Here is a 21,800-nt window from a genome sequence, read left to right as displayed (position 1 = left end):
ACAGAAGACATGGAGTTATGTGGTACAGTAGGACTTGGAGCTGAGTCCACTTGCGGATGACTGCTACCAGCCATGTCAAGATTGACCTCTGTGGAGGAGGCTCCTGAAGGACGCTACTGGGCAGTTGGAGGCAGTCACCCTCCAACAACAACGGAGGGCGGAGGAGCGATGCTCACAACAACGAGCGGAGCGCCGGGTGGCTAAAGCACAGAAAGTTGGCACAGTAAGGGGCCACAGGTGGTGCATCAGCCAGTCGTCTCAGTCAGTCGACCTGTCACATCTGAGTTTACCCCATGACCTCCTGCCAGCGGGCGTTCGACACTTCACGTGGCCTCAAGGTGCACATAGCCTGGCACAAGCGCTGTCGTGACGTCACCGCCACTTAGTGGCGAATGGCGGTTGTTGTTCAGTCTATGTATGTATGTGTGAGTCAATTTGTGCGTGTAACTCTGTGCATGTCAGTCGATTTGCGTGTGTAACTACATGTGTGTTTGCCTTTTTCGCCCTAGCAACGCTGGGTAGTACTAACCGCTAGTATTTATATATATTTCCATATCGAACAATTTGTCACTTCGTGCATCTCATCTGCAGGCAGGGATCTGGGTTCAGTCTCGTGGCTGAGCAGCCACAGAGCCCGAGCAATAATCCGCGCGTTAGCGACACCCTACACACTCTGTCGCTCGCGTGGCCGCCCGGTGCTTTATCAATCTGAGCGCGCGTGAAATCTGCTCTCCCACTGAGCCACCAGGCCACAAATGATCGTTCAACAAAGTGGCTTTATCATCACGTGGAAATTTAGAGTAGCAGCCAGATACTCTAAACGCGTGATTTTTATTCTAAATGTGAAGGGAAAAAAGCGGAGAACCCTGAGAAAAATCCACGTGAACACGGGGAAAGAGACACGCAAATTTCAAACATACAGCAGGCGTCAAGGTCGGGATCAAACCCACGACCTCCTGTATACCAGGCGAGGTAGTTAACATCTAGCCACGGTGGCGAGATGTTAACTACCATCGCTCCTCTTCACGGGCGAGTTTCCCATCCTTTGCCTGTCGCTCCATCATTAGTCTCGACCACTCCAAAATCAGTTTCTTTAAACTTTCATTTTTTTCTTTCTCACGTTGCTTTTATTCACAGTATGATGTCGTGTACAATAAAGTCGAGCACAATGAAGTTCGTGAAACACGACGGGACGTTCGAGGTGTGCGCCACTGGAAAAGCGCGCGTTCATACATCACTCACAACGCAGTCCTTATTGGGACCCATCTTATTGGACCACCCGATTGGACAACCCTATTGGACCCCACCCAATTAGGACCCACCCTATTGGACCACCCTATTGGACCACCTATTGGGACCCACCCTATTGGACGTGTTAATGGGAGCACCATAACCACGCATGGGGGACACGGGGAGGGAGGGGAGAGATTTGAGGTCAGGATTTGGAGTAATCACGATGATGGCGACGATTGTGCGTCACACGCATTACGTCTGTCATCGAGGAACCCATCCGTGCCTCATTATGATGCTAATTCTAAACACCAGCCAATCAGTAAGGCTTGTCAGGTAAACGAAACGTGCCAATCACATTACTACTTCAGCACACCGGTGTGTTGGGAGAGTACAACCCACAGCGTTCGCAATCCGAGTACTGTGACGTTTCGCTGGCGATGACAACAACCAGCTTCCTCGGGAAATCTGCCGGAATTAGTGAAGAAGTCCCTGCTGCTTCTTCGGCCTTGGACTGAGCGTCGCGCCACGCAGCAGCCGTGACGCCACACCACGCAGCAGCCGTGACCCCCACGCTGCGTGCAAACGGCAGACCCAGCGTGGTCTTCTCGGGCGTGACAAGGGGCCACACTCGATTTGAAAAATCCTTTACGAAACAGCCCGTTTTTTGTGGGGGGGAGGGGCTGATAAAATCAAAGGAGGGCACCACCAAAATTGACGTCTGAGATCGTTTTCAGCGGCGTGGCTATCGAGTGTGCAGGTGGTGCAACTGCACTGAGGAGGCCCAGGCGCCGTGCTACGAAGAGAGGTGGGGGGGGGGGGGAGACGAGATGGACAGGGTGGGGGGGAGAGGGACAGGGTGGGGGGGGGAGACAAGGTGGGGAGTAGGGGGGGTCACCATTCCATTCCTTGCATCAGGGCGGATGCCACCCGGCACCACCCGGGTGGGGGTGGTTGGCAGTGCCACGAGGACCTGAGGGCAGTCCGCTGATTGTCATCGCCGTGATGGGTCGTGTCTTGCGTATGGGGGGGTGGGGGGAGCGGCGGAGTTCGTGAGTTCCGGTGCTGTTGCGGGTGTGGGTGGTGTCCACGGATCGATTTCACGCCGCCGACGATTGTCTTGCGGTCGGTTTCGCGAGTGGGTGCCGTTCCTCACGGTTGGCGCTGCCGCCGCTGCTGCTGCTGCCGCCGCCGCTGCTGCTGCTGCCGCTGCTGCTGTCACTGCTGCCGCTGCTGCTCTGTCACCTCGGCGACGGGGCGGCGCTAGGAGTCGGGGCTGAGCGCATGCCACCTCTTGACCATCTCCTTGGGCTTGGCGATCATCTCCTCCCAGTGCTCCAGGCCCCGCCCCCGCGCGTACATGAAGGGCCCCACCACCACGCGGCCCAGAGTCAGTTCACCTGCGAGCGAGACAACAGCGGCATTACCACAATTTTACCGAACTTTTTTTTTTAATAAGTACCTGCTGCTGCGCTTAAACATCGCCACTGGGGAAACAAAGGCGGTCTGGGCGTGGTCCTTGTCATCCACCCCCTCGTGTACCGTGCCGGCCTTCATAGGTGGTCGCTAACAGCATTTGCCCCTACAGTCTGTTAAGGCTACACGGGGGATCTTTGTCTTTGATGTCTGTCAAACTCACAGCACCTGGGTCTGTGTCGTGGCCTCCTGCCAGCAGCCAGCCTTCGACACTTCAAGTGACCTCAGGGTGTACCTAGCCTGGCACAAGCGCCGTGGTGATGTCACCGCTAGCTATCTACTGTTAGCACGCTGCCCTACCAACCCGGACACTCGAGTTCGATTCCCGCTCACCGCCAACACGACGATTATTTGAACTGGTTCTGGGCCTCTGCGAGTTGAACTCAAATGAGTGGCTGGTGTGGTGCGGTGCGGTGCTTGCCACCCACCCCCTCGTGTGCCGTGCCGGCCTTCATAGGTGCTACTCGCTAACAGCCCCAACAGTCTGTTAATGCTACACGGGGATGGGGGGGGTCTTTCTCTTTTATCACCAGCAACCACTCGGGAGATGGAGCGAAGCTCTCACCTCCGTCTCCCGCGCCGGTGCCCGTCTGCAGCACGCAGAGGCTCAGGCTCGAGGAGTCGAGGTTGGAGGGCGGCAGGGGAAAGCTGAGCGTCTCGTTGTAGAGGGGGCTCGGGCAGCCGCGCGCGCGCCCCGTGCCCTTGTCGCGCACGCGCTGGTTCTGGTTGAGCAGCGTCGCCCGCACGTGCACGTCTGTCCGCACGTGGCAATCGCCATCATCGTCGTCATCGCCGTCGTCATCATCGTCGTCATCATCAATCGGCAGCAGTCACGATCGACCACTCTGATGTATGCGCACATTCTCCAAGCTGATGGCGTCTCTCACGCGGTCATACGTTTCGATATCATCGGTCATGGTGAGTGACGTACCTCTGGATGGCCAAACGGTGCGCTTCGTCGGTGTTTGAAAATCCTAATCGGTACTTAGCGAGGAAAAGGGACCCCGAGTCCTGATATAGGTCAGCGATGATGGTTACTTATGATGATGATGAAGAATGTTGAACTTATTTCGCAGTGTATGTAGCCAAACACGCCGATCGGAGGTGCGGGGGAATGATGTTAACTACCTCGCCTGGTATGCAGGAGGTCGTGGGTTCGATCCCTACCCTGACATCTGCTGCATATTTGGATTGTGCAGTGTCTCTCTCCCCGTGGTCGCATGGATTTTTGGCCGGGTCCTCTAGGTTTTTTTCCGTTCACATTTAGAATTTACAATCGTTTGGGAATATTTGGCTGCTTTAAATTTTCCACGTGACGATAAGCCACTTCGTTGAGCTATCATTTGTGTTATCCAGGTCGCTTCTAAAAAAATATCTCTCTCGCACAGTGGTCCTTACCTGGTAAAATAAAATAAAATTGTTTAGTTTGCAATCAGTGTGGATGGCTACGAACGTGCAGCAGTAGCAGCAGCGGAATGATTTTGTTGATGATTTTTCTGCTGATGATTTTGCCAATGGTGATTTTGCTGCCGATGACGATTTTGCCGATTACAATTTTGTGGATCATGATGATTGTGCTGCCCATGCCAAACGGTCATTTTGCTGTTGATGATTTGGCCGATGATGATGTTTTTGCTACTGCTCATGATGCTGACGGGACGCACCGAGCTCCGAGCTGTCCCCGTGGAAGCGCAGACCTTTGGCCCGGAGCACGACCACGGTGAGGCGGCTCAGGTAGGCGTTGTAGCTCAGAGAGAAGTGCAGGTCCCCGTGCTCCGAGCTGGGCTGAAGCGCAAGGTAGCGGGCAGTGAGTGACACCGTGTGTGCACGTGTGTGTGTGTCTGTGTGTATAATGGGGAGCAGTGGTGCAGCGGTTACCGCGCTGCGCTACGAACCTGGCAACCCGAGTTCGAATCCCGCTCAAGGCCAAAACCAGTGACGATTATATGAACCGGTCCTGGGCCTCCCCTAGGTCTACTTAGCCACAAATGAGTACCTGATGCGGTGTGTAAACATCGCCACTGGTGAGACAAAGGGGGCCAGGCGTTGTGCTGGCCACCCACCCCCTCGTGTGCCGTGCCGGCCTTCATCGGTAATCGCTAACAGCACTTGCTCCTACAGTCTGTTGTAAGGTTATACGGGGGATTTTGTATTTATGTATGCGCCTTACAAATACAAATCCTTGAAAGATCTGAAAACATTCCCATTAGTGAGCTCCTCTGGCAGGCAAGCCTGCGCTGCCGAGGTCATGTAGCCCGCATGCCCCACCACAACATGCACAAGCAGCTTCTGTTTGGCCGCATATAAGGGGCTAAACAGGCACGACACGGGCTGGAGAATAGATGGAGCTGATGCGGTACGGGAGGATGTGAAGCTGAATGGACTTGCCGACGACTGGTACAAGCAGTGTCAAGATCGGGCTCTGTGGAGGAGGCTCGTGAAGGATGCTACTGGGTAGTTGGAGGCAGTCGCCCTCCAACAACAACGGAGGGAAGGGAAACGACGCTCACGAGTGGAGCACCGAGCGGATAAAATGTCTGCTCGTCATCTCAGTCAACCCATGGCACCTGATTCTGTCCCGTGACCTGTCAGCGAGCCTTGAACACTTCACGTGGCCTCAAAGTGCACCTGGCCTGGCACAAGCACCGTGGTGACGTCACCGTCACTGAGTGGCGAATGGCGAGTACTGGTGGAGTGACGTTTAATGGAGTCACTATGGTGGTTAACGCCAGTCACTGTCACAAGACTGGAACTCTGCATCTTGAGCCTCTCTCTCTGGCACCAGAGTAGGTATGGCATGTAAGCGGGCCCTAGAGGGCATGGTTCTGGTGACGGTCAGAGAGAGGGCAAGTGAGGACGTGGCAGTCTGGGTGACCCCGAGAGGGCACGTGATCAGAACAGGGTAGCGAGGGGCCCCAAAGGGTGGCTTGAGGGACACGTGGTGCTGGGTCGAGAACCTTTTGGTGAGATCCAGAAGGGGGCGTGGCCGAGGGCGGAGCGAGGCCACGCTCGGGAGCATAAAGGGGAGGTCCCGAGAGCAATCGCGGCTGTCTGTTGGAATGGAACCCGTCGGTGCTACGTCTCTTCGATATTCGGTCTCCGGTCGTCACGTGCGGCATCGTGGGTCAGGCAGTGTGTTACTGACTGGCCCGGTTATGTAGTTACCCTGTTGGGGTCTAGTTAACCCGTTGTAACGTTTAAGTAGTAGCCCTCTTAGGGCCGTGTCATAAACGTGTTGCCTCCAAGTTAAAGTGTATTCCTCTGTAGAACCAACTACACTGGTGTGGGCCTTCCCTAGGCCGACTCGGCCTCAAATTAGTAACCGTCGTGGTGTATAAACATCGCCACTTGGGAGATAAAGACGGCCAGGCGTGGTGTTGGCCACCCACCCGCTCGTGTGCCGTGCCGACCTTGAAGAGGTGCTCACTCGCAGAACGTGCAAACATGCGGGTGATATTTGCATGTGCCGTGGGTATATATGCAGGCCTTACAAGCTCAAGATTGCCCAAGTCGATTGCGGAAGGGAGCACGTGACTAGCAACCGCAGCCAGCCTGAAAGGTATACTGGATGTTGTGTGCCGGGTGGGATTACTCCCTGCCTGGGTTCGATCACCGGCTGGGGTCAATTTCAGGAGCTGGTAGGAGCAATTTCAGGACTGCTAATCTCCTCTAAGGTCGACTTAGCCTTCAATGAGTACCTGGTGCAATGTGTTTTTTAAACACGTTACCACCAGGGACAGGGAGACAAAGGCGTGGTGTTGGCCACATCAAACCACCCACTCTTGCCTTGACAGGTGCTTGCTAACAACACTTCCTCCAACAATCTTGCTTGACTGCACGACGAGATAATAATAATGTTGGTTTACATATTGCGTGCTGGGACGGCGACTTCAAGCGCAACACAACCGGAATCTCAGGACGAACGTCTCCGCGCATGGCGAGATATCATCGCCAACCAAACTTGCCATGCCCCTGCAACGGCCTTGCAACAACCACAGCTCGAGAGCCGAGAGCAGCGGCATCTTGCGTAACGTAGCTTGCGGCATAAGCCCAACCAAAAGGTTCAGCGCAATTGCAACTCATCAGTACGAGTGAAGCCAGCATTGCCTACTGCTGCCAATTGTGCCTGAGAGGCCTGTGTTGAGCAGCCCCCCCCGCCTCCCGAGTGGCGTCGCTATCGAGTGCGCAGGTGGTGCAACTGCACAGAGGCGTGCGGGCCAGAGGGGGGTGCGGGGGGGGGGGGGCAGGTGCCGGGCTACAAATATGAAAGGAGGGGGCAGGGTGAGAGGGGGGGTGGCATTCCATTCCTTGGACCAGGGCCCATGCCATCAACGCCACTCCGCTGCCCCTACTCCGCACGGTCAGGACGAATGGCAACATCGTCCAGGCACTTGCAGATGAGGAGGCAATGTGTCTGTAGCGTGGCGGTTGGTGCACTACGAATCCGGCGGCGATCTGAGTTCGAGAGGTGCTCGCGAGAACAACATTTGCAGTGCTCGCGCAGACGTCTATAAAAAGGGCGCCGAGGTGACGAGATGTTAACTACCTCGCCTGGTATACAGGAGGTCGTGGGTTCGATCCCAATCCTGTTGCCTGCTGTCTATTTATAATGGGCAGCGGTGTTTCAGCGGTTACCGTGCTGCGCTACGAACCTGGCGAACCGGAGTTCGATTCCCACTCACGGCCAACACCGGTGACGATTATTTGAACCGGTCCTGGGCCTCACCTGGGATTGCGTATTCTCGCCGTGGTCGCGTGGAATTTTCTCCGAGTCCTCCGGTTTTACCCTCCACATTTCGAAACATGCGTTTAGAGTATTTGGCTTGCTTTACATTTGCACGTGATAAGCTGCTTCGTTGAGCTATCCTTTGTGGCAAAGTTGCTTCTATATCGCTCAATGGGCCTTACCTGGTAAAATATAAATAGTAAAAAAAATATCTCATTCGTGACTCAAACGTCATCGCACCTCCTGGCTTTGACATTCCTCCTCGAAGACACCGGTGGTGGAACCATCAACCGCTTTCAGAACATCAACAACTTCATGAATGGGAAATTCAAGATGCAAGCCACAGTAGTGCGTGCGATTGTGGCCGTGCAACACAAACTATCGACCACATAGTAAACCCATAGACACATAGAGATACATAGAGACTCGGAGAGATACATGGGGTCTATGGGCAATGTTCAGTCTATGGGCAGCGTTCAGTGTACGGGCAGCGTTCGGTGTACGGGCAGTGTTCGGTGTATGGGCAGCGTTCAGTGTATGGGCAGCGTTCAGTGTACGGGCAGTGTTCAGTGTATGGGCAGTGTTCAGTCTATGGGCAGTGTTCAGTGTATGGGCAGTGTTCAGTGTATGGGCAGTGTTCAGTCCATTGGCCAGCTAGTAAAGCCACTGTGGCCTGCGCTCCATCAAAGGAAGATCAACAAGACGACACAACCCCTCTCTCTCTCTCCTGAAGCCTTCTTGTCGTGGCCAGCACACAAGCACATTGCCCTGCATACGCACGACTCGTAACACGCTCCTCAAGGCGACACTGCGAGCAGGAGGAGGGAGGGGGGTAGTGGATCGTTGTCTGTGTGCGCCCTGTTGTGGTGGTGGTGGTCGTGGTGGTGGTGGTAGTCGTGGTGGTGGTGGTGTTGGTGGTGGCGGTACCTCGAGCGCGTCTGCGTCGAGCTCGCGCCACAGCACGAGGCGCGCGCGCGTGCACCTCTGCGCGTGCGCGCGCATGGGGATGAGTGCGTGGCCGAGCGCGCGGTGCTTCCTGTGCACGTCCACGGCCAGGGCCGAGAGGCGCAGCGTCCGCTCGCTCAGACTCCCGTGGGACACCTGCAAGGGACAACGACACAGCCCCCCACCACACCCCCGTATAGCCTTCGATGGATTCTCCCGGGGCAAGTGCTGCTAGGGAGTAGCAGTGGCGGCTATGAAGGTTGACGGCGCAGTTCACGACGGGGTGGGTGGACAACACCACGCACGGCCGCCTTTGTCTCCATCCCCCCTCCCCCACAGCGGCGATGTCTGCACATCGCTCCCAGGTATTCACGTGAGGCTGAGTTGACCTAGAGGAAGCCCAGGACCCGTGTTGACCGTGGTCGCAGGATCGTGTTGGGTAGCTATGCGGGGGGAGGGGGCTGCGGCTAGGCAGAGGAGGCCTTCATCCAGCGGTGGATTGGCCGTGGCTGCCGTGGTTGCCGTGGCTGACGGTGTCATGACACGGCACGCCGGCCCGCTGCTGGATCGTGGCGTCTCAGCGCACTCGCGAGGGCGATTCGCGCCGTGGTGAGGAGGGAGCGGAGCGCCGCGGGAGGTCGCGGAACGTAGCAATCTGTGGCTATCGGGGCGGGTCGATTGTGACGCCAGTCTGCACGCACACGCGTGTTGATGATGGTGGTGGATGAGAGTTGTGTTGTTGTTGATGATGATGGTGGTGGTAATAGCGATGCTGATGGTGATACTGCGGCTGCTGCTAATGTTGGTGGTGCTGGAGCTCATATTGCTGCTGATGATGATGGCTATGATGCGTGATAGTGTTGTTAACGATGATGATGTTAGTGGTGGTTGTAATAATCATGCAGGATACATTGGTGATAACGGTAGTGGCGGTTTTGATGGAGGTGATGATGATGCTACTGCTGCTTCTGCTAATGATCATACCGCTGATGATTATGCATGCTACTTCTGCAGCTGATAATTATCATCATCGTATCAATGCAGGTTTTTGATCATCATCATTGATTTTAAAAGTATACAATGCAACTGCTGTTGAGAGAGAGAGACATACAGAGAGAGAGAGACAGAGTGAGAGAGAGAGAGACAGAGTGAGAGAGAGACAGAGATAACTCGGCAGTGCGAGGAGGAACCACAGACAACAAGCGGGGTGTGGCGAATTTCGCCGCGGTGAGCCGGCGCCAACAATTGCCCAAGCTCTGCGGTCCTCTACATGTAAGGGTGTTGTCAGCGTATTTCCCGCATCTCCAATGAGCGCGGTTGGCTACGTGCGGACTGAACGAAGTGCAACATATGTACGCACGTACAATGAAATGATGGGTGTTTACACGGTGTGGGAAGAAAACCTACACACGTGGGGAGGGCAAACACTCTATCCCATACAGATGAAACAGATGGAGATTAGTTCACACTTGCTGCATGTACCACATTGTTCCGAACAAGTCGCTGCTGCCACCACAGCGCTCGATCACAGGCAGACACTCGGTGCAACAGGGTAGCCACAAGCGCACTAACACAGAAATAAATCAACCATCATCATCGTCTTCGTCATCATTGTCGTTGTCTTCATCATCATCGTCATCATTGTCGTCGTCATCATCATCGTCGTCGTCTTTATCATCGTCGTCATTGTCGTCTTTATCATCGTCGTCATTGTCGTCTTCATCATCGTCGTCGTCTTCATCGTCATCACCATCGTCGTCGTCGTCATCATCATCGTCGCCTTCGTCGTCGTCACCTGGAAGACGAACGTCTCGTTGAAGGTGGGGTGCGCCGTCTTGCGCCGGACCTTGGACTGCACGTGCCTCCTCTCGTCGGGCAGGAGGAAAACCTTGACCAGGGGGTCTCCCACCTCCTCAGCGTCGCGTGGTGCCGCGCGGCGGACCACCCCCCCCGGCAGCCACAGGTTGCGTCCCTTCAGCAGCGTCACGTGGAGGCGCTCAGAGGCGAGCTCGTAGTGGAGCGAGAAGCAAAGGCGCGGAGTGTCGGGACCGCTCGGGCCAGCCGCGTGCTCCCACTCGCCCTCCTCGTCGCCCGTCGAGCCGTACAGCTCGGGGTTTATGGAGCCCAGCGCGAAGCTCTCTAAGTTGGGGAGGGGGGGGGGGTGACGATGTTCGTTTATACTCTTTGGTTCTTTCGGTGAAGTCACGTAGGTAGAAAAATTAAACAAAATTTAAATAATATGTCACGATGTTTCGATCGCAACACACGCGGTCGTCCTCAGGCGGAAAAAATAATCCAGCAGTGGATATATTATTTTTTTATTTTTCTACCTATGTGACTTTACCGAAATAACAAAAGAGTATGGATTCCTGCAGTCACGAAAGCTTCGAATCAAGATTGATGCTCGTTTATTTGGAAAGAGACTCGTTTTCATTTAGCGCCTCGGCTGTGGCTATACATTGTGTTCGTTATGAAGTTACTTTTGGTGGGGGTGGGGTGGGGTGTTGTAAACGCACCGCCTCCACGCGACACAGCCAATTAGGAAGGTTAGTCGCGTGAACAAGATCTACCAATTTGTTAAATGCTCGAGTTATAGGTGTTGCGGGTTTGCTCTCCAACACACCGGCGGCGCTGAAGCTGTTGCTCATTGGCACGTTTTGTTCAGCCCGTGACACACCAAACGATGGATTTGGAGTGGGGGGCGGGGGGTGGGGCGACCGAACATTGATCACGTGATTTCCCGGAGGCTTGAGATGATTTAGAGATCAGAGATCTGCAGATAGAAGGGAGCGATTTGGAGTCGGGGGTGGTCACGCGGAAGTCACGTGATTTACCGAATGCTTGAGCTGGGGCGCCACGGTGGCTAAGAGATGTTAAATATCTCGCCTGGTACGCAGGAGGTCGTAGGTTCGATCCCAACCCTGACGCCTGCTGTATATTTTGAGTTTGCGTATCGCTCTCTCCGTGGTCGCGTGGATTTTTCTCCGGGTTCTCCGGTTTTCCCCTCCACGTTAAAAATCACGCGTTTAGAGTATTTGGCTGCTATGAATTTCCACGCGACGATGAGCCACTTCGTCGGGCTATCATCTGTGGCCAGATCGCTTCTGAAAAGGAATTACATAGCTCGGTGGGCCTTACCTGCTGAAATAGAAAAAAATAGTTTCTTTTTTACTTATTCTCTCTGGTCGACTTTTCCGACAAAATCCGAGACTCGGCATCGCAATCGCCACCGCTCCTTGTTGGCACGTGGCCCGGCCACTCAGCATCACCACAACACGTGGCCCGGCCACTCGGCATCGCCACAACGTGGCCGCGATTTCTCGCGGAACGAACGAACGTGAAACCCTGAGCGATGCGTCGTGGAATTTGCACGATCGATGCGTCGGCATTGTGCAAGAGCTATAAACGCGTACGGTGTTACCCAACCACACTGATTAATTATTACGAGCATTATTTTATTTAATAAAAAAAAACAATTGTATTCCTGGTCTAAGCAACGAAGAGTTGCAAAACGCAGCAATCCACACGGAGATATAATGACGAGAAATACTGCGATGATACGTAAACACACAGAGAGAAAGAGACAAGTTGATAGTGACGGAGAGAACGAGCTCTAGACACACAGAGGCAGACACAGAGAGCTCCAGAAATAGACACGGAGAGACACGAAGACACCAAGGGAGGGCAAACAGACAGCGATAGACTCGCAGAGACAAAACCACAGAGACACGCATGGAGACAGAAAGAGAGAGAGAGGGACAACAAGACACATAGACACGCAGGGATACACGCACATGCACACACAACAAGACACATAGACACGCAGGGATACACGCACACACAACAAGACACATAGACATGCAGGGATACACGCACACACACACACAACAAGACACATAGACAACAAAGACAAAGATCCCCTGTATAGCCTTAACAGACTGTAGGGGCAAGTGCTGTTAGCGAGCACTTATTAAGGCCGGAACGGTACACAATGGGGTGGGTGGCCAGCTCCACGCCCGATCGCCTTTGTCTCCCTAGTGGCGATGTTTACACACCGCACCAGGTACTCATTTAAGGCTGAGTCGACACATAGACACGCAGGGATACACGCACACACAACAAGACGCATAGACACGATGGGACACACACACACGACAAGACACAGAGACACGCAGGGACACACATACACACGACAAGACAGAGACACGCAGGGACACGCACACACAACAAGGCACAGAGACACGCAGGGACACACACATATACACGACAAGACACAGAGACACGCAGGGACACACGACAAGACACAGAGACACGCAGGGACACGCACACACGACAAGACACAGAGACACGCAGGGACACACACACACACACACGACAAGACACAGAGACACGCAAGGAGACCGCTGCACGCACCTCGCGGCCGGTAGCCGAATGCCCTCCTTGGCTCCACACCGCCGGGGTCAAATCCTCCCCCTGCTCCCCCTCCTCCTCCTCCTCCCCCCGCGGGCAACCCCCGCTCCTGGGCGCGAACCTCTCCCGCGCCTCCAGCCTCCCTTCTCGGCGGCACCACGAACGGGATCGGCCGCTCCATGGAGCCGCTGTCATAGAGCCACGCGCGCCCGGCTCCCGTTATTCCCGCAGTTCGCGACGCCTCGGGGTGAGTGGTTTGGGTGGTTGGGTGGGTGAGTGTGTGGGTGGATGAGTGTGTGGTTGGGTGTGTGTGTGGGTGGGTGGGTGGGTGGTTGTGTGTGTGGGTCGGTGAGTGTGTGGGTGGGTGAGTGTGTGGGTGTGTGAGTTTGTGGGTGAGTGAGTGTGTGGGTGGGTGGGTGAGTGTGTGGGTGGGTGTGTTGGTGGGTGAGTGTGCGAGCGGTGCGTGTACGTGCGGGTGAGTGAGTGTGCAGTGTGTGTGTGGTGTGCGTGGGTGGGTGTACGAGCGACGGTGTGAGCGAGGGTGTGAGCGAATGTGTCGATGGGTGAGTGTGTGTGTGGATGGGTGAGCGTGAATGTGTGTGTGGGTGAGCGCGAGTGAGTGTGTGAATGAGTGAGTGAGCGTGATTTTGTGGGTGGGTGAGCGTGAGTGAGTGAATGTGGGTGAGTGTGTGTGTGTGCAGTGTTGAGCGCGCGAGGTATGGAAAGGGCGCGCGGGCCGTGCCGTGTGACTCCGTGCTTAGCCGGTGGCCAGATGAAGCGGTGTTATTATTGCGATCTGTCGTTATTTCCTAAAGGGGCGTTCTCGCGCAGCGACGAGTGACATTGGGCATGGCAAATGTCGGTGGAGGAGGGGGAGGAGGAGAGGGAGGGAGAGGGGGGTGGTGAGGGCGATGAGGGTGAGGGAGGTAGGAGCTTGGCAGAGAGAGAGAGAGCCGGGTGGGTGGGTGGGGGGCGAGGAGCGGCATGGAGGCAGCAGCACGTCAAGAATGTTTGCTCGAGATTGTTGAGACGCATCGAGCGCGACCCGCGTGCTGCGCTCGTGCCAGCTGTTGTCTCGGCGCGTCGTGGCCGAGCGCACAACGAGACATCTCGCACGCATAGGTGCCTCGTGTTTGCTGTAAGAATTTACCGGTTCTCTCTCGCTCGCTCGCTCGCTGGCTCTCCGTCTCGCTCTTTCTTTTTTTCCGACTCTTTTTTTTAGTCGAACAAATACAAAAGGAGTCCGATAATCCCACGCTACCGCGTGAAACGTATCCTGAAATGCACCGCTAGCGTTTTCTGAACGAGGTCTGTACGTACGTACGCATGTGTTGAACTTCTTTCGCACCCTACCGTGCTGATCGCAGGGTACCAAGGGTCGCGAAGGCAACGCGAATGCGTAAAACTCTTCACGGATCGGCGCAGGTCGCTTTGACGCGAGCGCGGTTTGTGGATTTCATTGAGCGAGGGATTCCCACCACGGGTGTTGGATTTTTTTGCGAATGTCGACAGAGAACGAGAGAGCGAGCCGACGAGTTCCTCTACCCCCCGCCCCACCGCACGCTACTGAGACTCGTCAGTGTGCAGGTTGTTGGTGACTCGGGAGAGACGGGCAGCCTGCAGCCCACGTGGCTAGTGGCTCTAGTTACTCCCACCACCTTGTGCCACTCGTGAATCTAAACTAAACTATTATTTTATTTTTTACCAGGTAAGGCCCACCAAGCTTGCGAGATATTTTTTCAGAAGCGACCTGGCTATCACACATGATAGCTCAACGATGTTGGCTTATCATCACGTTGCCATTTATAGCAGCCAAACGCTCTAAACGCGCGATGCTGATTGTAAATGTGGAGGGGAAAACCGAATGACCCGAAGAAAAAAAATCCACGCGGGGATAGAGAGAGACGTGCAAACTCCAAATATACAGCAGGCGTCAGGGTCGGGATCGAACCCACGACCTCCTGTATACCAAGCGAGGTAGTTAACATCTCCTAGCCACCGCCAAGTTCATCTCGCCGCATTTCATCTTCGTGGCCATTGAGTTGTCTTCACGGGATTCACGGATTGTGCGGGGAACGGTCGCTTGTTACGCACGATTTTTAGTTTTCCCTCTTTTAGGGAAGTGTTATTGAGCAGTTTGCTGAGATGTTGCACGTGTTGTTGTTTTGTTAACTCATGCACCACTGCGAACGCAGCATCACGAACAGTACAATTGTAATCCATAATAATAATAATAGTACAAATGATCCTCTCAAGATGACAGCGTCTCTCTCGACCCCGGGGTTCCTGAGATTTAAGCCGAGACATTTCCTGTCCCCGTTCCTGCGAGTGTCTCTCTCTTCCTGTCCTGTTTGTGACAACTCGAGCTGTGGCTCGATCAGGGAGGGCCCCACAATCGCCAGTCCATCTCTGTCTGTCTCTCTGGGTGGGAGGCAGTAGCCCCAACTCTCTCTCTGTAGACCCCCACCTGTCATGGAGCATAAACCATCATCAAGCCAACTCCGGTCATCTTCGCAGCACCAGCAGCGGGGGCTTTTGGCTGCGAGCCGTCGGACAAAACGGTCACCGCATCGCGCTGCGTTTTAGATGCGCTTCGCGTGGCCGTCTGGAACGCTCTTCCTTCCGATGTTAGGAAGCCACGGGGAGTTACGCACTTTTAAATTAATCTAGATTGAAAATTAATTTATTTTAGAACTGCTCTTCATGTTTCGTTTGTTGTCCTTCCCGCGCACCTCCGATTGGCGCGGTTGGCTACGTACGGCGCGTAAGAAGTTCAACGTACATTCAAGCACACGTCACGTGTTCTCGTGTCACCTATGAACCGAATGTAATTGTCGATGTTTATATCGAGCGCCTTCACTCAAGGCACCCAATGGCGTAGCTTACAGCGCAGGGACTCCGAATGTAATGATGTAGTTGACGGGGGGCGTGCTGCAAGAATTAAGGAATGAGTGACAGCAGCGATCGAGGGGTGCTTGGGGATCACGAAAGGGCTCGAGGGGAGGGACGGGAAGGAGTGGCGGGGCGAGGGGAGGGGAGAGGCTTCAAGAGAAGCACGGATAGCAGGCTAAGGAGGTGGGGACTGCGTAATACTGTCATCTTGGGCGAAATGAACGTCGCTAATTCGAATCCAGTTTAGTCGAGCGCAGGGTTGCCTGGCTCTGTGCGGGATCGGTTTGTGATTCCGCGCTGTGTATATGCGGCTCACATATGTCCACCATAAGTCGCTCTATGTGGTTTGAATTCACTCGACATGCTGCTATGCGGTTGGACGGGAGACAACATTGTGTGTGTATGCTGTAAGGTCGTGTTACTGACAAATGTGTTGAGTTCTTGAGCATTACTTAGGATGGGCGTAGTGTTAGTGCCTTACGCTAATGATCCCTGCCCCCAAGCCAGCCTACAGCGTTCCGGACAACATCGAGTGAGAGACGAATTCCCGAGAATGGCACGCGCAGTGAAACTCGGGCATCGTGCGCGTTGCAGGTGGAGTGGTGGCGCAGCGGTGAGCGCACTGCGCTATGAACCCTGCGACCTCGGTTCCATCGATTGCCAGACACGGATATCGTCAGTGGCGAGTAATGTCTGAACCAGTCCTCGTCTCCCACCACCTCCGCCAACCCGCGCTGACCAGCGTGGCCAAGTGTGGCCGAACAATCCCCATGGACCAACTTCGGTACGGGGAGGCATTCATCCAGCAGTGGATTGGCAAAGTGCTGTACACTGTCGGGTTCACGATAGTGTACACACCAACGTGTTCAGCGTTCACTGGGTGACACAGCGGCAAGATATCAACTACCTCAACACGTGGACAAGGAGGTCGTTAGTTCGATCCCGACCCTCACGCCGCCTGTATATTTGGAGTTTGCATGTCTCTCTCTCCGTGGTCGTGTGGATTTTTCTCCGGGTCCTCGGGATTTTCCCTCCGCATTTAAAATCGACATCACTCGTTGAGAGTATTTGGATGCAAAATGTAGCAATCTTTGGAAGGACGTTTATCAACCAGGTAAAGTGTTAACTGTTGTGTTGGCCCACTCTCATTACGTTGCTAAGTTTGCTAAGTTAGATCATTTTTCTTTTTTTCTCTCTCACCTTGTCCCCTCTTTGAATTTCACCCCCACCCTCTCGCCCGTTACGGCAGCCCCTCCCCTCCCTCCCCCCTCGGATTAGCTGAGGTGTGCCTAGCTCTGCGATCTTACATTGACTTGCAAATTCCATCTCTGGCCCCGCCCACTTACCCTTGGGTTGTGCCCACCACAAACCTATATAACCTTTGGCTGCAGTAGCTCTCTCGCTACAATTATTCCTGCCTCAGCAGTCCGCCTGCTGTGTTTTTTCACCTGAAGACGATTGCTTGTGTTGCGATCGAAACGTCGTGTTCTATTATAATTGTTTCTATCTATGTGACTTTACCGAAAAAACCAACGAGTAGTATTCGGCCGTGAGAAACTTCCACGTGATGGTAAGCCCACTTCGTTGAACTATCATTTGTGGCCAGGTCGCTTCTGACAAAATAACTATATAGCTCAGTTGGCCTCACCTGGTGAAATAAAATACTTAAAATAGTTTTAGTTTAGTCACAGCTTGTTGATTGTACACGGACGTGAATGGAATGGGGGAATGTTGGCTGGGTTTCGACTGTGCTGAGGGTTATCAGCGAGGTGTGGCCTGGTTGAACAAATGCCACGGGGTGCCTCGATCCTATCTTGCCTTGAGTCAATCCATTAACTATGTGAGACGCAGACGTTGCATTTCATCCCTGGGAGGAAATGCAAACACTCTTGCCAAATTATATACGGAAACTCGTCAGGAATTTGTTTTTTGCTGGCCGCTCCGTGCTGATGAAAATCAGATAAGTCTCAACTGAACTATCAAACATGTGTTTTGTATTTTACGAGTTAAGGCCTACTGACGTAGGCCATCACAGATGACAGCTCAACGAAGTGGGCGTATCGTCATGTGGGAATGTATAGCAGCCAAATACTCTTAACGCGTGTTGTTGATTCTAAAATTTGGAGAAAAATCCACGCGAACACGGGGAGGACCTGCAACATTCAAATATATAGGCGGCGGCAGAGTCGGGATCGAACCCACGACCTCCTGTACACCATCCGAGGTAGTTAACATCTCGCCATGAAACCAGCCTGCTGAAATATACAGTGCCGAGAAATATTGGTGAAGAAGGCCGCTCGGCTGATGGACTGCTGATGTTGTTTTATATTGCGCGAGACGGGGACTTTCTCAATAACTATAAAATGGGTTTCATCGCTGGAATTTAACCTTGAGATACGCTGATCAATTGCTTTGAGCAATGCCACCTACAAACACTGAAGTCTACTCCTGCCACCCCAGGCATTGTCTTGCGGCTCACAAAACGTTGTCTTGAAGGGGGCGTAATTACAGCCCGGTCGGCGACACGGACAAATAACTCCCCACCCGGCATACAAACAACAAAAGCTGCCCCGTATAGCCTTAACAGGCTGTTGGGGCAAGTTTTGTTAGCGAGCACCTATGAAGGCCGGTGTGGTACACGAGGGGGTGGGTGGCCAACACCACGCCCGACCGCCTTTGTCTCCCCCGGTGGGCGATGTCTTTACACACCGCGCCACGTACTCATTTCGAGGTTCATCCAGTAAGACATCGCGCTGTGACCGCAGCTACTACCAGTCGGGTGCCTCCACTTCTATAACCTCCGCAATATCGCGGTCGGCTACGTACGGTGCGAAAGAAGTTCAACATTACAGTCGGAAAAGGCGGAAAATGATTCGGCGAGACATGAAAGCCACGGCCATCGAATCGTGGGCGGCGGTGGTGGTGGTGGTGGCGAGATGGCGAATGCGTTGCGACAGAACTCGTGCGGGCGAGTTGGGTTGCGAGTGCGGGGGGAGTGCGGGGGGAGTGCGCCCGGGGCCCTCTCACTGCGAGTCGGGGGCCGGACGCGGCCTCCCGTTACTGCCGCTGCCGCCGCCGCTGCTGCTGCTGCTCGTGGTCATCACGGGGGTCGCGGCGTCCCCGCTCGTAGGGGCCGAGGGGCCCCGGAGAATCACGGCGGTGCCCCGCGGCGACCCCCTCTCGTCCAGCTCCTCGTAGCGCGACGCGGGGCCCAGCAGCGGGAGCGCCGCGTAGCAGCAGCAGCAGCTGCTGTTGTTGCTGCTGTTGTTGTTGCTGTTGTTGTTGCTGCTGCTGCCTCCCGTGCGAGTTGACCACCACCCGCTTGGCTCGCTCGATCCTGCTGCCCGGTCCGGGGAGAGGTCGAGGCGGGGAGAGGTATGGAGCGGTGGTGGTGGTGGTTGTGGTGGTGGTGGTGGTTGTGGTGGTGGTGGTGGTGGTTGTGGTGGCGGTGGTGTTCGTGAAGGTGGGAGAGGTGGCAGTGGATGTGGTGGTCGTGGTGGTGGATGTGGTGGTGGTGGTGGTTGTGGTGGCGGTGGTGTTCGTGAAGGTGTGGTGGCGGTGGATGTGGTGGTCGTGGTGGTGGATGTGGTGGTGGTGGAGGTGGGGGTGACGGTTGTGTTTTTTTAAAGTGGGGGTGGTGGTAGTGGATGTGGTGGTGGTGGTCGTGGTGGTTGTGATGGTAGTGGTGATGGGGAGCGGTGTAGTGGTTAGGCTCACGACCAACAACAGTGGTGAATATTCTAATCGGTCCGGAACCCTCCCTTGGGTTGACTCAGCCTTAAATGAGTACCTGATGCGGTGTGTAACCATCAGTACTGGGGAGACAAAGGCGGCCGGGCGTGGTATTGGCCATCTAACCACTTGTGTTCCATGCCCGCCTTCATAGGTGATCGCTGGCAGCACTTGGCCCAAAACACGTGTTGAGGCTACACGGGGCAGTAGCGGCAGTTGTAGTGGTGGAAGTGACGGTGGTGGATTTATTTGAGTTTATATAATTTAGCTAATCTGTTCAATATCACCGTGAACAATGCAAAACCGTGCATTGATTGTAACGTCAACAACATAATACATTACAATAAACGAGTTACAAGAAGCTTAAATTCGTCAGTCGGACCTCTTGCGTCATTTTCTCTTCGTGCGGATTCCGTTAAACGGATTGTGCCTATAAATAGCCGTGGATCTATGGAGCGGTGGCACAGTGGTTAGCGCACTGTGCTTTGAACCTCACGACCTTGAGTTCGATTCCCGGCCACGGCTAACATCAGTGGCGAGTTACATCTGAAGCGGCCCTGTCCCTAAAATCACCACAATTCACTGGACCAGCGAATCCCCATGACCAACTTGGAGCGGGTGGAGGACTTCATCGATAAGTCGGTTAACAAAAGACTATACATTATCATTACAATACATCATGATAAGTTATCACTAATTACTGCGGACTGTTTACCTTATCCGATCATGATGTCCGATACTACCAGTGACGTGAATTGTCGGGTTCACTATACCACGAACACGAGATCCTGGGTTCTGGCATCTTGAAGATTAACCATCGAGCGATTTAGCCACTCAACCGCGTTGTTGCACAGCGATGGGGTTCGATCCCTGGAGCCGGCGAGCCACGCCCGAATATCGCGTCAAGTGGCGACTCGCAGCGTCTGTAACATCAATCGCGAGGGGAGGAGAGGGGGTCTGGCAATGCCCGAGCGATGGACGTCGCTGCGGTGTTCCCCTTCGTAGCCGAGGACACGAAGGTGGCGTGGGGCTGGGGGGGGGATTAGCGCACACGCATACCTTGTGGAACTTGTAGATAAAATAAAGTTATAGTTCGATTTAGTTGTACTGATGTCAATGACGATGATGATGCCAACTTTGTAATATGTTGTCGACCTTGCAGCAAAATCCGATGAGCACGGTTGGCTACGTACGGTGCGAAAGAAGATCAACATCCATACTGCTCCGTCGAAGCACGGCATCCACTCGTCGCTCTTGTAGAGAGAGAGAGGGGACGACTCAGAGAGAGGACGACTCAGAGAGAGGACGACTCAGAGAGAGAGGACGACTCAGAGAGAGGACGACTCAGAGAGGACGATTCAGAGAGAGGACGACTCAGAGAGAGGACGACTCAGAGTGGACGACTCAGAGAGGACGACTCACAGAGAGGACGACTCACAGAGAGGGAGCGACTCAGAGGACGACTCAGAGAAAGGACGACTCAGAGAGATAGTGCAGCGGTTAGCGCGCTGCGCTACAAACCTGGCGGCCCGGGTTCGATTCCCGCTCACGGCCGTCACCAGTGACGATTATCTGAACCGGTCCTGGGCCTCCCCTAGGTCGACTCAGCCTTAAATGAGTACCTGGTGCGATGTGTAAACATCGTCACTCGGGAGACAAAGGCGGCCGGGCGTGGTAATGGCCACCCATCCCCTCGTGTGCCGTGCCGGCTTTCATAGATGCTCGCTAACAGCACTTGCACCTACAGTCTGTCAAGGCTACACGGGGGATCTTTGTCTTTGTGTCATTGTGCGTGTGCGTTGAACTTGTTTCGCACCGTACGTAGCCAACCGTGCGAATCGGAGGTGAGCGGGAGAGGACGGCAAACCCAACACTCACACAACCGCAGCAGGCGACTGCGGCGTGTGTGAGTGGTTCGCACGCCGGACTTGCAATCCAGAGGCGACGATTCGACTCGCTGTCTCTGTCCAGCCTTGCCCCCGGGTCTGGGTTCACCTGAATCACAATCTTTACTTACACTGGGACGAGTCCCATGCGCTGTGAAGCTCTTGCGTTGACTCTCCGCTCACCGCCGGTCTCGTCGGAATCCACGAGAAGAGCGCACCCAGGGACGTGGTGAACGCAGCAGCGCACGGCACGGGCACCTGGGAGGCTGCTGTTCGTGCCGTGCGCGTGGCCCTTCGGATCATCGCGTCTCGCCACACGTGGTGGGTGGGTGAGTGGGGAGGGGTCTGTACCTGACATGAATCCTCGCAGCTCGGATGAAGAAGACCCGTGGCTCTCGTCTCTGCTGTTTGGTCCGGGCGAGTGTCTCTGCGCGTTCCTCTGCGCGTGACGATGCGTGCCTGGAGTGCTCGCGACGCTGCCGCCCAGCTGTGTTTATTGACTC

General features: G+C 54.6%; 1 protein-coding gene and 1 long non-coding RNA gene across 3 annotated transcripts; one reads left to right on the top strand and one right to left on the bottom strand.

Annotated features, from left to right (window-relative positions):
* Positions 1-402: 402 nt before the first annotated feature.
* On the bottom strand, positions 403-21,790 carry LOC144720720 (synaptotagmin-15-like). 2 transcript variants are annotated; one of them, XM_078597709.1, is made up of 8 exons: positions 21,649-21,790; positions 18,707-19,019; positions 12,791-12,975; positions 10,173-10,516; positions 8,360-8,533; positions 4,371-4,491; positions 3,272-3,460; positions 403-2,630 (listed from the first exon to the last, which is right to left on the bottom strand). In XM_078597709.1, exons 1-8 carry the CDS (start codon positions 21,653-21,655, stop codon positions 2,494-2,496), a joined length of 1,470 nt encoding a protein of 489 aa, XP_078453835.1. In that variant the 5' UTR covers positions 21,656-21,790; the 3' UTR covers positions 403-2,493. The 2 variants fall into 2 exon arrangements, with proteins under 2 accessions (XP_078453835.1, XP_078453836.1); XM_078597710.1 differs by having other exon boundaries at positions 18,707-19,016.
* LOC144720721 (uncharacterized) lies at positions 2,088-11,807 on the top strand. Its single transcript, XR_013585793.1, has 2 exons — positions 2,088-6,265; positions 10,198-11,807. It is a non-coding gene; the product is annotated as an uncharacterized LOC144720721 (long non-coding RNA).
* Positions 21,791-21,800: the final 10 nt, after the last annotated feature.

This window comes from Lampetra planeri, chromosome 9 (genome assembly GCF_965212315.1).
Source record: "Lampetra planeri chromosome 9, kcLamPlan1.2.h2, whole genome shotgun sequence".
NCBI classification, from domain to species: Eukaryota; Metazoa; Chordata; class Hyperoartia; order Petromyzontiformes; family Petromyzontidae; genus Lampetra; species Lampetra planeri.
This window is presented reverse-complemented; position numbering and strand designations above follow the sequence as displayed.

What these genes read in the sequence shown, in the direction of transcription:
- LOC144720720 (XM_078597709.1), bottom strand. An exon ending in CGTCCGGCCCCCGACTCGCA is followed by an intron (nt 12,976 to 18,706) that starts GTGAGAGGGCCC and finishes GCTCTATGACAG; the next exon opens with CGGCTCCATGGAGCGGCCGA. An exon ending in TCGACGCAGACGCGCTCGAG is followed by an intron (nt 4,492 to 8,359) that starts GTACCGCCACCA and finishes CTTGCGCTTCAG; the next exon opens with CCCAGCTCGGAGCACGGGGA.